At 37.7% G+C, this 16,107-nt stretch overlaps 1 protein-coding gene across 1 annotated transcript in view; it reads right to left on the bottom strand.

The window, feature by feature from the left end:
• Dipk2b (divergent protein kinase domain 2B) overlaps positions 1-5,780 on the bottom strand; it is a 40,850-nt gene extending 35,070 nt beyond the window's left edge. The window contains exon 1 of the mRNA XM_026381749.2: positions 5,429-5,780. Coding sequence (XP_026237534.1) covers positions 5,429-5,664 — 236 coding nt within the window. The 5' untranslated portion in view covers positions 5,665-5,780. The remainder of the gene's footprint in view (positions 1-5,428) is intronic.
• Positions 5,781-16,107: the final 10,327 nt, after the last annotated feature.

The following is a 16,107-nucleotide window of genomic DNA, read 5'->3' as shown; positions in this document are numbered from 1 at the left end:
GTTGTAGATAACAACTCTGACATGTGGCTTATGATGATAACAGTTACCTAGATTACTTTTCAGGGATATGAAGGCCACTTCTGCTGAAAACATTGACTCTTCACTTGGCCCTGCAGACATCAAATGGGTAACTGGAATGGGAGGAAAAGGCCTGGCAACTCTGCCTTCATATTGTGTCTATCTTCTTTGCTGCCTTAACCTTGGGTCGGATTCTACTCAGATGTGTTGATGACTTGAGAAATATTTTGTCCAGAACTATAATCCATAGTTAACCTAGCCTGGACTTGCTTAGTCTCCCTTCAAGGATAAAGATACCTAACAATCTCCATGACCAGAAACACCAGATCATGAAAGGAATGAAAAAAGGAGGCAGTACAGTTTCTGGAAGATTTCTGCCTATTCTCAGAAAGAACATGAATATTTCTCCCCTTTATTAATCTCTCTCCCTCCCTCATTATTCTCATTCTATATTTATAACCCTTCAATTCCCTGGAGTTGAGAAGATGTTTTGTGAGCAGAGCTCCCTCTTCTTCATCTTTTGACCAGCAAATAAGGCTCTTTCTTCTCTTGACACTCTTGTCTCTTGAGTCATTGACTTTATTAAGTAGCAACAGAATTGGACTTTTTCCAGTCACAATAATAGTAACACACCCTTATGAGACACAAGCACCCCAGTGGTAGAGGGAGGCAGATCTCAGGGCTCCTGTTCATCCAGTTGGGTGATTTCCTGCCTGCCCTGTGGGACTAGATCATTGTCCTATTTTTCTGCCTTATCTCTGAGTAGGCTCTGCTTAGATGACAGCATGGCTCACAGGTAACCTTCAATGAATGCCTGTGCAAGGTCAGCAATGGCTCAGGTCACTCCATGAGGATGAATTGAGACAAACTAACAGGTTCCCAGGCCTCACTTCTCCCTTATTCAAAATAGTAATACATTTATTGCATCAAGTGAGAAAAATGTATATTCTTACAATATTGATCACCTACTTTATTGAATAGAAGAATTCAAGTGAGAAAACAGATCTTTCTTTTCGGTCACTACAATATTAATATCCTGGAATTTGGAAAACCTCAAAACTGTGACCGCTTTCCAATCTTCCCTCTGCAATGAGATCATGGGCATGATTGAGGTGGCTTGCCAGGTTCCTCATTGTGTTAAATGTTTGACAAGCAGGATCATAGCTTCTCAGAGCTGGAAGGAAGCAGAAAGGTCAATCTCTCAAGCTTCTCAACATGGAGAAGAGGATGGGTGTGTAGGGGAGGGAGATGGCATTAGAATTAGAATGAGATGCCCTCTTCCTTCATATGTAGACATGCCTTTCTAAACATTTCTTGCCTCTTTTCTCTCTTCTTCACCCTACAGCTTTTCACCACACATTTAAACCATCCAGCATCTTCCCAAAACTCTCAGGATAGTCATAGCATAGTTGATAATTCTCTTTCTAGTCCTATTATCTATTGTTTCCTTTACAGGCTTGCTTTGATCTTATCAAACAACTGGCAACCCTTGGGAAAACCACATTCTTTTTTAAAAAAATATATTTTAGCTTTAGATGAACACAATAATTTTATTTAATTAACTAATATATTTATATGTGGTGCTGAGAATGGAACCCAGTGCCTCATACATGATAGGCAAGTGCTCTACCACTGAGCCACAACACCAGTCCAAGCACATTCTTTTGGGCCTCCTAAATCTTTTTAAACTACTTCCACTAAAAGTACCCACCCTCATACACAGTACTGATCAACTTGATCCCGGTAGATCCTCCTCGTTGATGGAATCACTCAGGGGTTCACATAGTCGTATTTACAGTAGGAAATGTATGCCAACTAGGCTTACTCCATTTCCTAGCTTTCCTCAACTTTTAAGTCAGGAGGTAAAAGTCAACATGGAATGCATGAGAAAATGGGTATAGGAAACATTCAAACTTTCAAAGATTGATGGTTCAGTATATGAATCCTCTCATTTGTCACTAGAATTTTTGCCAAATATAAAGGAAACAAGGAAAGGTGTTATTCAACTACCAATCATAGGTCTTCAGCATACCTAGCTGAATTTGGAAGCCCATCTATCATTTGATCATCTTCCAGTCCTTCGTGAGGAGCAGGGCTACAATGCTCATGCTGGTCTGGCTAGAACATTGCAGCCAAATATCTGAGAGTTTGGGATGGATTTTCTCTTGAGGTTATGGTAATCATTTTTTAAAATGGAGAAATATTTGGAGATCAACAAGATTAAAATGAACAAACATACCATTAGAAAGAAAGGCAAAGAGGGGGCTGAGAATGTAGTTCAGTGGTAGAGCTTGTGCTTAGTATGTGCAAAGCCCTGGCTTTGATTCCCAGCGTGAAAGAATGAAAGAGAGAGAGATTGCAAGAGACAGGAAAAGGGTATGAATTTACAGATAATTTAGCAAAGAAGAAACACAAATGTTCAATAAACCTGAAGAAAAAACTCAATTCAGAAGAAATGAAAACAAAAATAAATAGTGCTGGCCATTACATGTCTGTAATCCCAGCAGCTCAGGAGCCTGAGGCGAGTTCAAAGCCAGCCTCAGCAACTTAGCAAGGCCCTAAGCAACTCAGAGAGACCCTGTCTCTAAATAAAATACAAAATAGGGCTGGGGATATGGCTTAGTGGTTAAGTGGCCCTGGGTTCAATCTTTGGTACAAAAAAAAGTAATATTAAATACTTGTGAGTGTGTAAGAAATGGGCTCTTTATGTGGAAGTCTCCATTTATGTATATACACACACAAATACATATGCCATTTGTATAATACAAAAATAATATAATATATTAAATAATCTATAGTATATTAATATACTATATTTATATCACATATTATACATAATATATATCTCTTAAAAATTTACCAAATTTTTTGATCCAGAAATCCTACTTTTAAGAGTTTTTCACATGGAATGAATTGAGAATGCACACAAAATGTCACCACAGGAATGTTCAATGTAACAATGCATATAATACTGAAAATTTAAAAAAAAACCTAGTTGTCTCATGGTAGTGAATTAGCTAAGTAAATTATAGTTAGTTGATGTAATTAACTATTGTAAAACCATTAGAAGTCAAAATTGTGAAGGAAAATATTTAATCATGTAGAAAGGTGTTTCTCATACATGGTTAAATAAAAGTTCCCTCAAAGAGTTATACATAACATGATCATAGTTTTGTTGCAAACATTTCATGATTTATACTTAGAAAAAGGGTAGTAGTGATAGACAAAAAAAATGTTTGCTCTAAGGGGTCATCTCTTGAGAGAGGAATTATATGTGATTTTTATTTTGTATTTTCCTTAATCAACAGTTACAATAAATATTCTAAAGTAAACAGATGCTACTTTTACAACCAGAAAAAAATTACAATGTAGAGAGGAGGACTATAAACAAATTCACATTCTCAGATCCACTCACTTCCTTTTTTCTGTCTCACTGAGGTTGAAGTATGGAGAACTGTAACCCCAAACCTGTCCTGTCTGATGTTTTCCTGCATGTATCTGCACACTTCCCTTTTAGAAGCACATGGAAAATGAATTCTAAGGGAGGTGAAGTAATATCCTGAACTCTATGAACACAAACCCATTTAGGAACATGCCTTCTGAATTAGGCTAGTACTTGCCTGGTGAGAAAATCTCATTTATTGCCACTTGGTGAATAAGGAGGATGGAAACCTAGAGCTCATCTTCAGTTGAATCCCTTAATTTTACTCTCTTCTATCTTAGAATATATCCATATTCTCATTGCCTTTTTTTCTCAAAAGAATCAGCACCACTTCACCTGAATTCTTGTTCTTTTTCATCCCATTTCCTACATAGAAAAACCTTGAGCTCATGTTCAGTATCTCCATCTTTATTTCACATGGAGTTGGTTAAAATATGACTCTAGCTAAATTGACTCGTATTTCTCAAACTGCCCTCATATGTCTTGATGACTTCTCTTCTGGAGTATGAGAACTTGTTTCAGAGCTCCTGCCAGTAACCCCAGTCTATCCTACATGCTGCTTTCCATGAGATCTTCCCAAAACACAAATATCATTTTCCCTTCTCTAGTGCCAGCTACAGAGTTGCGCCAGTTGTGGCTCTTTCAATTTTCAATATTTGAAAATGTCTTTAAAAAGGTTTAATAGGAAACCTTCACATGAACTTCCTAAAATATCTGTGGTCTGTCAAAAGAAGTCAAATATTTTTGATCAGTAGTTTTTCATTATATCTGTTTAGTGATTTAATTGATTAACCAAATATGTTTTTGGTTAATACAGGTTGGTAATAAAATTATTGTTTATGCCTTTAGTTTGGTCACTGAATCTTGTGAGTATAAAGTAGGGCCTTGGGGGAGGGTAGAGGAAAAGGGGTATATTTCAAGGGTCTTTGGTACTGAAAAGGTTGGGAACCACTAACCCCCAGGTTAAAGTTTCAGTTCCTTGGCATGGCATTCAAGTCCCGTGCCCCATGCAACCTCCTGTCTGCCACACCTCCATATAGGTTTTGTGCTCCAGTCCTTAAGAACCTCTAACCCCTTCCCACCTTCTGGTCCTCTTCTTGATCTGCTTCTTCTGCCTTCTGCCTTTCCCCTCCCAGGAAATTTCAGCTCAGAAGATGTTGCTCAAAATCCCCCACCCCCAGAACTACTTTCACAGTCTCCATTTTGAATTAATGTCCCCTCCCTGGACCTCCTGGAGGACTCCTGAAAGTCCTCTATACTGGCCTGCATCACACCACATCTTATAATTATCTGTAACATGGCTCCCTTTTCCTGACCCAATAGAGTGCAGGGACCAGTTATAGTGGCAGTTACCATAGCACCTGTTAGATCTTGCCTTGGTACCTGGGCATTGACTGTGTTAATAGGCTCAAATTCCAGATACCATTCTTTGGTGAGAGCCAAAAATGTATCACAAAAAAATCCAATTTTACTCTCATCAAGACAATACCTCAAAAGAGGAAACTGGCTCTAAAACTTTGGAACAAATTGTCCAGGCTTGAATCCCAGATCTGCCACTTATAAGATGGTGCCCTTGAACAAGTCACTTAATCTTGCTGTCTCAGTTCACTATCTGAATAATGGGTACAAATCACTAACACACAGGGTGGTTTAAAATGTCTGCCACATAGTAGGTTTGCTATAAATTTTATTCCCCCCACTATGAGAAATGAATTTGGCAAACTCAATAGCCCCAGGCTACTCCATTCATAGAAAAGGGAACCTTAAGCTTTTATTTTAAAAGGAACTTTTGGAATGAGCATTCCTGGCTGCTATTTGGCTTCGAACAATCACCACTATCATTAAATGGCTTCATTTTAGCTCCCACCCATAAATCACATCCCAGTTCATATTCAACAAATTCCTGGCCATCTTTACATGAAGGGAACAGAATTTTTCCCCTTAGAGTTATTTGATTGAGATTCTGACCTTATTTCTTCTTTAAAGAACTTCTTGCAAATAGATGTCCCGATGCAGGCATTGCATTTATCAAGACCGAGGAATGTCCTTCCCAAATTGTAGCTGGTTCGGACTCGGGGCACCGGAGAAGGAGGGAGAGAAGCTGGAGAGGAGAAAGAATAGCTCAGGGCTGAGATCCACAACAGCAGCAGGGCCAGCCAGCCCAGACGGAGAGCGGCAGCCTCGGGCCCTGGCCGGGGTTCCATCCTGGGCTCTGGGCTGTGCCTGCAGCCTCAGCTGCCTACTCTGGGCTGTACAGAGGCAAGGCTTGGCCAGAGAGGAAGCTGTCAGAGGCAGCTGGTTTCAGGGTGCTGACCCCATCCTGGCCTCCCAGGTTTCTGTTTGAGGATGCTGAGGAGCATGGGGCTAATGAGGCTGGGGAGAGGGTGAGGAAGTCCATGGAGGATGCTGATAACATGTTTCCAGAGCTACTCTTCCTCTGCCTGTGGTGGCTGCCTCAGCCTAGGGAGGGGCTCACTGGCAGATTTCGGGAAGGACAATGGTCACAGTTTCCCCGTGTGGTCCTTTCGACAAACACAGGATATCCCAGCTGGGCAGGAAAGGTTAATGCAGGATGTCTGTCCGACCTAGGTTCCACCTGGGAGTTTCAAAGAATCCTGATGGCCCCCGCCCTCTACTGCTTTAAATCTGGTTACATCTGCCCCTAAGGATTACACACACACACACACACACACACACACACACACACACATCAATTTTTGTTCTCTTCTGTACAGGACAATCTGTCCTTTCCTTTAACCAGTCATATTTTCCCTACCTTTACTATATTTAGCTGTGAAATAACTAGAGGTTAATTTGCTGGCCATAAAGTGGCACTTTTAAACTGATAGGAAAGGTCAAGGCTTTTTGCTGCATAGGAAATGGAAAAACCTTAGCTTAGTCCATTTTCTCTTGCTGACGTAAGAATAATAGTGGAGAATAGAATCTCGTGGCCTCTATAGGCTGATGAGGGAAGTGCCAGAAAGAGCCCCCTGCCTACACCCACCTGTGTTGGTCCCTCTTCCCAAGGCCTGAAAGCCCCTCTTTACTTTGCCACCCTGCCTCACTTCTCAGCACCTGGCCTGACTTGGGAAGATTGAACTGCTCTGGGATTGCCTTCCTCTGGATACCAAGATAAGGTTCACAGCATGGAGTAGATGAGGGAGCTAATTTGGAACCAGAGTGAGCCTACAAGCACTAAATTAGGGAAGGTAGGTTGCCTGACCTCCTGCTAGAGGTTGCAGCTTGATGACCTGGTCAGTTTAAGAATATAAGAGAGTGTACAGAAAGATGGGGCTGGGAAAGGTGAAAAGGGAGGTGACAGGGGACAAGAATGGCCTCAAGAGAAGTGATGAGATTTGCTAAACGTCAGTGGGAAGAAAGGATAAAAGCAGTTCTCTGTGATTAAAAATGTGCTTATTAGCCATCTGTGTATCCTCTTTGGCAAAATGTCTGGTCAGATTATTATTATTATTTCTGTGTGTTGCTAGGGATTGAACACAGGACTTCATCCTACATGCTAGGCAAGTGCTCCTCTCCTGAGCCACAGCCTCAGTTCACGTTTTGTTTTTTATTGTTGATTTTTGAGATTTTAATATATATTCTAGATCTTATTTTGTTGTATACATGGTGCTATAGTTTGGATCTGAAAGGCCCATGTGTTAAAAGCTTGATCCCCAGTCTTTGGCACTATTGGTTAATGATGGAAAACTTAAGAGGTAAGGCTTTAGAGGGAGATTTTAGGTCATTGGAGTTGAGCCCTTGAAGGAGATTGTGGGATGGTGAGTTTCTTCCTCTTCCTCTCTCTTTTGCTTCCCCACTCTGAGGTTTTGATCCACCATGTGCTCCCTGCCATGATGTGCTGCCTTGTCACAGGCCCCAAAGCCAATTAACCATGGGCTGAAACCTCCAAAACTTTAAGCCCAAAGAAACCTTTTCTCTTTATAAAATTATTTTCTCAGGTATTTGCTACAGCAACAAAAGTTCACACACATATGTAGCTTGCACATATTTTCTCCTAGGCAGTAACTAGTCTCATTCTCTTGAATTTTTAGCAGAGAAAAAGTTATGAATTGCATTCAGCAATTCATTGATCAATGTAGAACCAGATCTCAGATGTCTAGGACTTTTCCAGGAAGGACCAAAAGGAACTTTGATAAAGTGTTTGCAAGAGAAAGGAAAAAAAAAATTTGCTTAGTTACAGTGGCAAGTTGCTTGTTATAGGTTAGTTTGTGGTTTCTGATTAATACAGATTCTAATTTTAATTCACTGTTTATGTTAAGCTTCGATTTGTTCATGTAGAAAGTTAAAGTGCCAGAGCTACCACAGTCTAATGTCCTCCCAATTATATATTTTTAAACAAGTATAAGAACTAGGGCTAGTTCTATGCCTTGAGGATTTTTCTTCAATAGTTTCTTATAAAAGCTTAATGATTTTATATTTTACATTTAAATCTATGATGATTTGGAGTTAACTTTTATATGAGGTTAGATCAAAGTTCATTTCTTGCTTCAGCACCATTTTTTTAAAACCCTATTCTTCCTCCATTGATATTGCTTTTGTACCTCTGTCAAAAATCAGTTGTCTGTACTTGTGTGTGGCTATGTCTGGGTTCTTATTGATGTATGTATCTATTCCTCTGTCAACACCATAGTCTTAATTATCATACCTATTTTTTTTCTTTTTTTATTTGTTCTTTTCAGATATATACAACATTAGAGTGTATTTTCACATATTATACATACATGGAATATAAGTTTTCCTAATTAGGATCCCATTATTTAGGTAGTACATGATGTGGAGTTTCACTGGTCATGTATTCATATATGAACATAAGAAAGTACTGTCCAATTCATTCTATTGTCTTTCCTATTCCCATCCCCCTCCCTTACCTTCATTCCCCTTTGTCTAATCCAATGATCTTCTATTATTCCCTCCCCCACTTATTATATGTTAGCATCCACATATCAGAGGAAATATTCAGCCTTTGGTTTTTTGGGATTGGCTTATTTCATTTAGCATGACAGTCTCTAGTTCCATCCATTCACCAGCAAATGCCATAATTTCACTCTTCTTTATGGCCGAGTAACATTCCATTGTGTGTATATACCACATCTTCTTTATCCCTTAATTTGTTGAAGGACACCTTGGGTGTTTCCATAACTTAGCTATTGGGAATTGAGCTTCAATAAACATTGATGTGGCTGCATCAAGAACTTTGGGTATAAACAAGGTGTGGGATAACTGGGTCATATGGTGGTTCCATTCCCAGCTTTCCAAGAAATCTCCATACTGCTTTCCAAATCAGCTGCTCCAATTTGCAGTCCCACTAGCAATGTATGAGTGTGTCTTTTCCCCCCACACCCTTGCCAACATTTACTGTTGCTTGTATTCTTGATAATTGCCATTCTGACTGGAGTAAGATGGAATCTCAGTATAGTTTTAATTTGCATTATACAATTTTCACTACACAATTTTGTGAAAAGATAATCCTACAGCTATATGATTTTTTATGAATATCATGTTCTAATAAGTTTATTAAATTCATATATTTTTTCTAGTGAAAAAAATTTGCATTTCTCTAATTGCTAAAGATGTTGTACATTTTTTTCATATACTTGTTGACTGATTGTATTTCTTCTTCTATGAAGTGTCTGTTCTGTTCCTTAGCCCATTTATTGATTAGGTTACTTCAATTTTTGGTGTTAAGCATTTTGAGCTCTTTATATACCCTGAAGATTAATGCTCTATCTGAGGTGCAGTTGGCAAAGATTTTCTCCCATTCTGTAGGCTCTCTCTTTACATTCTTGATTGTTTCCTTTGCTATGAAGAACCTTTTTAGTTTGATACCATCCCATTTATTAATTCTTTTTAATTTTTTTTAAACTTTTTAGTTGTTGATGAACCTTTATTTTTTTAAAAAATTATTTATATGTGGTGCTAATAATCAAACCCAGTACCTCACACATGCTAGGCAAGTGCTCTACCACTGAGCCACAATCCCAGGCCAGGCTTCATTTATTGATTCTTGATTTAACTTCTTACACTTTTGGAATCTTGTTTAAGAATTTGGTTCCTAAGCTGACATGATGGAGATTTGGGCCTTTTTTTTTTCCTTCAAGTTGTCACAGGGTCTCTAGTCTAATGAGTAAATCCTTGATCCACTTTGAATTGAGTTTTCTGCTGAGTGAGAGATAGGGGTTAAATTTCATTCTACTACGTATGGATTTCCAGTTTTCCCAGCCATTTGTTGAAGAGACTATCTTTTCTCCAATGTATGTTTATGGTGCTTTTGTCTAGTATGAGGTAACTGTACTTATGTAGGTTTGTCTCCATGTCTTCTATTCTGTACTGTTGGTCTTCATTTCTGTTTTTGTACCAATACCATGCTGCTTTGGTTACTATGGCTCTGTAGTATAATTTAAGGTCTGGTATTGTGATGCCTCCTGTTTCTCTTTTCTTGCTAAGGGTTGCTTTGGCTATTCTGGGCCTTTTATTTTTCGAAATTCATTTTATGACTGCTTTTTCTATTTTTATGAAGAACGTCATTGGAATTTTAATAGGAATTGCATTAAATCTGTATAATCTGTATAGCACTTTTGGTAGTATAGTATACCTATATTAATAAATCTTGAAACTAAATAGAGTGATTGTTCCCATTTTCTTTTTCAAAATTGTTAGATATTTTTTAGTTCATTTGAATTTCTATATACATTTTAGAATAATCTTGTCTACATCTACAAAAAAAACTTCCATACATTTTGATAGGAATTGTATATTGTATATCAATTTTGAGGAGAATTTACCCCTGTTGTGGTTTTAATGTGAGGCATCCCTCAAAAGCTCATGTGTGAGATAATGCAAGAAGGTTTAGAGGAGAAATGATTGGGTTATGAGAGCTTTAACACAATCAGTGAATTAATCACCTGATGGGATTGAGTGGTAATTTAAGGTAGGTGGGATGTGGCTATAAGAGGTAGGGGCACTGGGGGTGTGGCTTTGGGGGCATATATTTTGTATCTGGTGAGTGGAGTCTCTCTCTCTGCTTCCTGATCATCTTGTGAGCTGCTTCCCTCTGCCTTACTCTTCTATCATGATGTCCTGCCTCACCTGGAGCCTCAAGGAATGGAGCCAGCTATCTGTGGATTGAGACCTCTGAAATCATGAGCACCCAAATAAACTTTTCCTCCTCTACAATTTTTCTGCTCAGGTCTTTTAGTCACAGTGGCAAAAAAGCCTCTTTAGTGGGCCTCTTTAGTTGTTTAGTCAAAACAACCTCTTTAGTATGTTGAGTCTTGAAATTCATAAAATGTCTCTCCACTTAGGTTGTCTTTGATTTTTTTTAAGTGGGGGGACCAGGTGCTTAACAACTGAGCCACATCCTCAGCCCTTTAAAAATTGTTTTTATTTTGAGATAGGTCTTGCCAAGTTGTTTATGGCCTGGCTAAGCTGCTGAGGCTGGTCTTGAACTTCCAATCCTGCTGCCTCAGCCTTGCTGCCACCAATTTTTTTAAATAAGTATTTTGTGGATTTCAGCATTCTAGTCTTATAAATGATATTGTAGTTGCAAAAATGCATTTAAATTGAGAAATAAAAATTGAATATATTTATTGAGTACCACACAATGATTTGAAATATGTATACATTGTGAAATGGCTAAATTAAGCTGATTAATATGTGAATACTTATGTTTTGGGGATGAAAACACTTCAAGTCTACTCTCTTAGCTATTTTTCAAGAGTACAATACATTGTTATTAACTATAATCATTATGCTGTACAATAGATCTCTTGAACTCATTCCTGCTAACTAACTGAAAATCTGTATTGTTTGACCAATATCTCTCCAACACCCTACACCTCTGGTAACTGCCATTCTACTTTCTGCTTAAATAAGTTAAACTTTTTTAGATTCCACATATAAGTGAGGTTTTTTTAACCTTCATTTTATTTATTTATTTATTTATCTATCTATCTATTTATTTATTTATTTTTACATGGTGCTGAGGATCGAACCCAGTGCTTCACACATGCTAGACAAGCACTCTACCACTGAGCCACAATCCTAGCCCCCATAAGTGAGATCTTGCAGTATTTGTGTTTCTATGCCTGGATTACTTAACTTAGCAAAATATCCATATTGTCACAAATGTTGTCAGCCTTTTAATGGTTGAATAGTATTCTATTGTATGTGTGAATGTCTCTGTCTATCTGACATCTATCTCACATTTTCTTTATCTAATATTCAGTTGACCTATACTTGTTTTCATATCTTGGCTATGGTGAATACTGCTGCAATAAACATGGGGATACAGATGCCTCTTTGATGTACTGAAATCCTTACCTTTAGACATTTACCCACAAGTGGGTTTGCTGGATCATATGGTAGTTATTTTTCATTTTTTTTTAGCTTGAGGAACCCCATGCTGTTTTTTAATTTTTTATTTATATATGACAGCAGAATGCACTGCAATTCTTATTACATATATAGAGCACAATTTTTGTATCTCTGGTTGTATATGTAATATATTAAATTTTTTGAGTTCTTTATATATCCTGGAGATTAATGCTCTATCTGATGTGTATATGGTAAAGATTTTTTTCCCATTCTGCAGGCTCTCTCTTCACATTATTGATTGTTTCCTTTGCTGAGAAGAGGCTATTTAGTTTGAAACCATCCCATTTGCTGAGAAGAGGCTATTTAGTTTGAAACCATCCCATTTATTGATTATTGATTTTACATCTTGCACTTTAGGAGTCTTGTTAAGGAAGTCAGGTCCTAAGCCAACACAGTGAAGATTTTTGCCCTACTTTTTCTTCTATTAGGTGCAGGGTCTCTGTTCTAGTGCCTAAGTTTTTGATCCACTTTGAGTGAGGTTTGTGCATGGTGAGAGATAGAGGTTTAATTTCATTTTGGAACATATGAATTTCCAGTTTTCCAAGAACCACTTGTTAAAGAGTCTATCTTTTATCCAGTAAATGCTTTTGGTGCCTTTTAAAAAAATATTTATTTTTTTTAGTTTTAAGTGGACACAATATCTTTATTTCATTTTTATGTGGTGCTAAGAATCGAACCCAGTGCCTCTCGCATGCTAGATGAATGCACTAACACTTGAGCCACATCCCCAGCCAGTGGTGCCTTTGTCTAGCATGAGATAACCATTTTCATGTGGATTTGTCTCTGTGTCTTCTATTCTATATCATTGGTCTCTATGTCTATTTTGTTGCCAATAGCACACCATTTTTGTTACTATAGCTCTGTAATATACTTTAAGGTCTGGTATTGTGATGCCCCCTGTTTGATTTTTCTCATTGAAGATTGCTTTGGCTATTCTTGCTCTCTTATTTTTTCCAGATGAATTTCATGATTGCCTTTTCTATTTCTCTGCAGAATGTCATTGGGATTTTAATAGGAATTGCTTTAAATAGGCATAATGCTTTTGGTAGTAGGCATTTTGACAATATTAATTCTGCCTATTCAAAAACATGAGAGATCTTTCCACCTTCTAAGGTCTTCTTTAATTTCTTTATTTAGTGTTATTTTGTTTTCACTGTAGAGGTCTCTCACCTCTTTTGTTTGGTTGATTCCCAAGTATTTTATTTTTTTAAGCTAATGTGAATGGATTAGTTTTCCCAGTTTCTCTTTCAAAGGATTTATCACTGATGTATAGAAATTCATTTGATTTATAAGCATTGATTTTATATCCTGCTACTTTGCTGAATTCATTTATAGTTCTAGAAGTTTTCTGGTGGATTTTTTTTGGATACTCTAAGTATAGAATCATGTCATTGGCAAATAGTTATAGTTTGAGTTATTCTTTTCCTATTTGTATCCCTTTAATGTCTTTCATCTGTCTATGTGCTCTGGCTAGAGTTTCAAGGACTATGTTGAATAGAAGGGGTGAAAGAGGGAATCCCTGCCTTGTTCCAGTTTTTAGAGGGAATGCCTTCAGTTTTTCTCTGTTTAGAATCATGTCAACCTTGGACTTAGCATATATAGCTTTTACAATGTTAAGGTATGTTCCTATTATACCTAGTTTTTCTTGTGTTTTGAACATGAAAGGATGCTGTATTTTGTTAAATGCTTTTTATGCATCTATTGAGATGATAATATGATTCTTTAAGTCTATTGAGGTGATTAATTAAGTTTATTGATTTCCATACATTGAACCAACCTTGCATCCCTGGGATTATCCCCACTTGATTGTGATGTACTATCTTTTAAATATGTTTTTGTATGTAATTTGCCAGAATTTTATTTATTTATTTGCATTTATCTTCATCAGAGATATTGGTCTGAAATTTTCTTTCCTTGTGTTTTTGTCTGGTTTTGGTGTCAGGGCTATACTAGTCCTCATAGAATGAGTTCGGAAGGATTCCCTTGCTTTTCATTTCATGGAATAATTTGGGAAGTATTGGTATTAGATCTACTTTGAAGGTCTTGTAGAACTTGGCTGAGAATCCGTCTGGTCCTGGGCTTTTCTTTGTTGGTAGGCTATTGATGGGCATCTTCTATTTCATTGCTTGAAATTCATCTGATTAAGTTGTGGTTTGTCCTCCTGATTCATTTTGGGTAGATCATGTGTCTATAGAAATTTGTCAATGTCTTTGAGACATTCTATTTTCTTGAAGTATGAATTTTCAAAATAGTTTTTAATTTTCTTCTGTATTTTAATAGTGCCCATTGTGATATTTTCTTTTTCATCACAAATTTTTTATTATTAGTTGTTCAAAACATTACAAAGCTCTTGACATATCATATTTCATACATTTAATTCAAGCAGATTGTGAACTCCCATTTTTACCCCGTATAGAGACTGCAGAATCACATCAGTTACACATCCACGTTTTTACATACTGCCATACTAGTGTATGTTATATTCTGCTGCCCTTCCTATCCTCTACTATCCAACTCCACTCCCCTCATCTCCTCTACCCTCGCCTCCCCTCCCCTCCCATCTTCTCTCTCTACCTCATCTACTGTAATTCATTTCTCTCTCTTGTTTTTTCCCCTTTCCCCTCACTTCCTCTTATATGTAATTTTGTATAACAAAGAGGGTCTCCCTCCTTTTCCATGCAATTTCCCTTCTCTCTCCCTTTCCCTCCCCCTCTCATCCGTTTAATGGTGATCTTCTTCTCATGCTCTTCCTCCCTGCTCTGTTCTTAGTTGCCATCCTTATATCAAAGAAGACATTTGGCATTTGTTTTTTAGGGATTGTCTTGCTTCACTTAGCATAATCTGCACTAATGCCATCCATTTCCCTGCAAATGCCATGATTTTGTCACTTTTTTAGTGCAGAGTAATACTCCATTGTGTATAAATGCCACATTTTTTTTTATCCATTCATCTATTGAAGGGCATCTAGGTTGGTTCCACAGTCTAGCTATTGCGAATTGTGCTGCTATGAACATCGATGTAGCAGTATCCCTATAGTATGCTCTTTTAAGGTCTTTAGGGAATAGTCCAAGAAGGGGAATAACTGGGTCAAATGGTGGTTCCATTCCCAGCTTTCCGAGGTTTCTCCATACTGCTTTCCAAATTGGCCGCACCAATCTGCAGTCCCCCACCAGCAACGAACAAGTGTATCCTTTCCCCCACATCCTCGCCAGCACTTGTTGTTATTTGACTTTATAATGGCTGCCAATCTTACTGGAGTGAGATGGTATCTTAGGGTGGTTTTGATTTGCATTTCTCTGACTGCTAGAGATGGTGACCATTTTTTCATGTACTTGTTGATTGATTGTATGTCCTCCTCTGAGAAGTGTCTGTTCAGGTCCTTGGCCCATTTGCTGATTGGGTTATTTGTTTTCTTATTGTTTAATTTTTTGAGTTCTTTGTATACTCTGGATATTAGGACTCTATCTGAAGTGTGAGGAGTAAAAATTTGTTCCCAGGATGTAGGCTCCCTATTTACCTCTCTTATTGTTTCTCTTCCTGAGAAAAAACTTTTTAGTTTGAGAAAGTCCCATTTGTTGATTCTTGTTTATAACTCTTGTGCTATGGGTGTCCTATTAAGGAATTTGGAGCCCGACCCCACAGTATGTAGATTGTAGCCAACTTTTTCTTCTATCAGACACAGTGTCTCTGTTTTGATATCAAGGTCCTTGATCCATTTTGAGTTAACTTTTGTGCATGGCAAGAGAAAGGGATTCAGTTTCATTTTGTTGCATATGGATTTCCAGTTTTACCAGCACCATTTGTTGAAGATGCTATCCTTTCTCCATAGCATGCTTTTAGCCCCTTTGTCAAATATAAGATAATTGTAATTTTGTGGATTGGTCTCTGTGTCCTCTATTCTGTACCATTGGTCCACCCGCCTGTTTTGGTACCAGTACCATGCTGTTTTTGTTACTATTGCTCTGTAGTATAGTTTGAAGTCTATACCGCCTGATTCACTCTTCCTGCTTAGAATTGCTTTTGCTATTCTGGGTCTTTTATTTTTCCATATGAATTTCATGATTGCTTTACTTATTTCTACAAGAAATGCCGTTGGGATTTTGATTGGAATTGCATTAAACCTATAGAGAACTTTTGGTAATGTCGCCATTTTGATGATGTTAGTTCTGCCTATCCATGAACAGGGTATATTTTTCCACCTTCTCACATCTTCTTCTATTTCTCTCTTTAGGGTTCTGTAGTTTTCATTGTAT

This window comes from Urocitellus parryii, chromosome X (genome assembly GCF_045843805.1).
Source record: "Urocitellus parryii isolate mUroPar1 chromosome X, mUroPar1.hap1, whole genome shotgun sequence".
Taxonomy (NCBI): Eukaryota; Metazoa; Chordata; class Mammalia; order Rodentia; family Sciuridae; genus Urocitellus; species Urocitellus parryii.
Note: the sequence above shows the minus strand (reverse complement) of the source record. Positions and strands in the feature narration are given on the sequence as shown.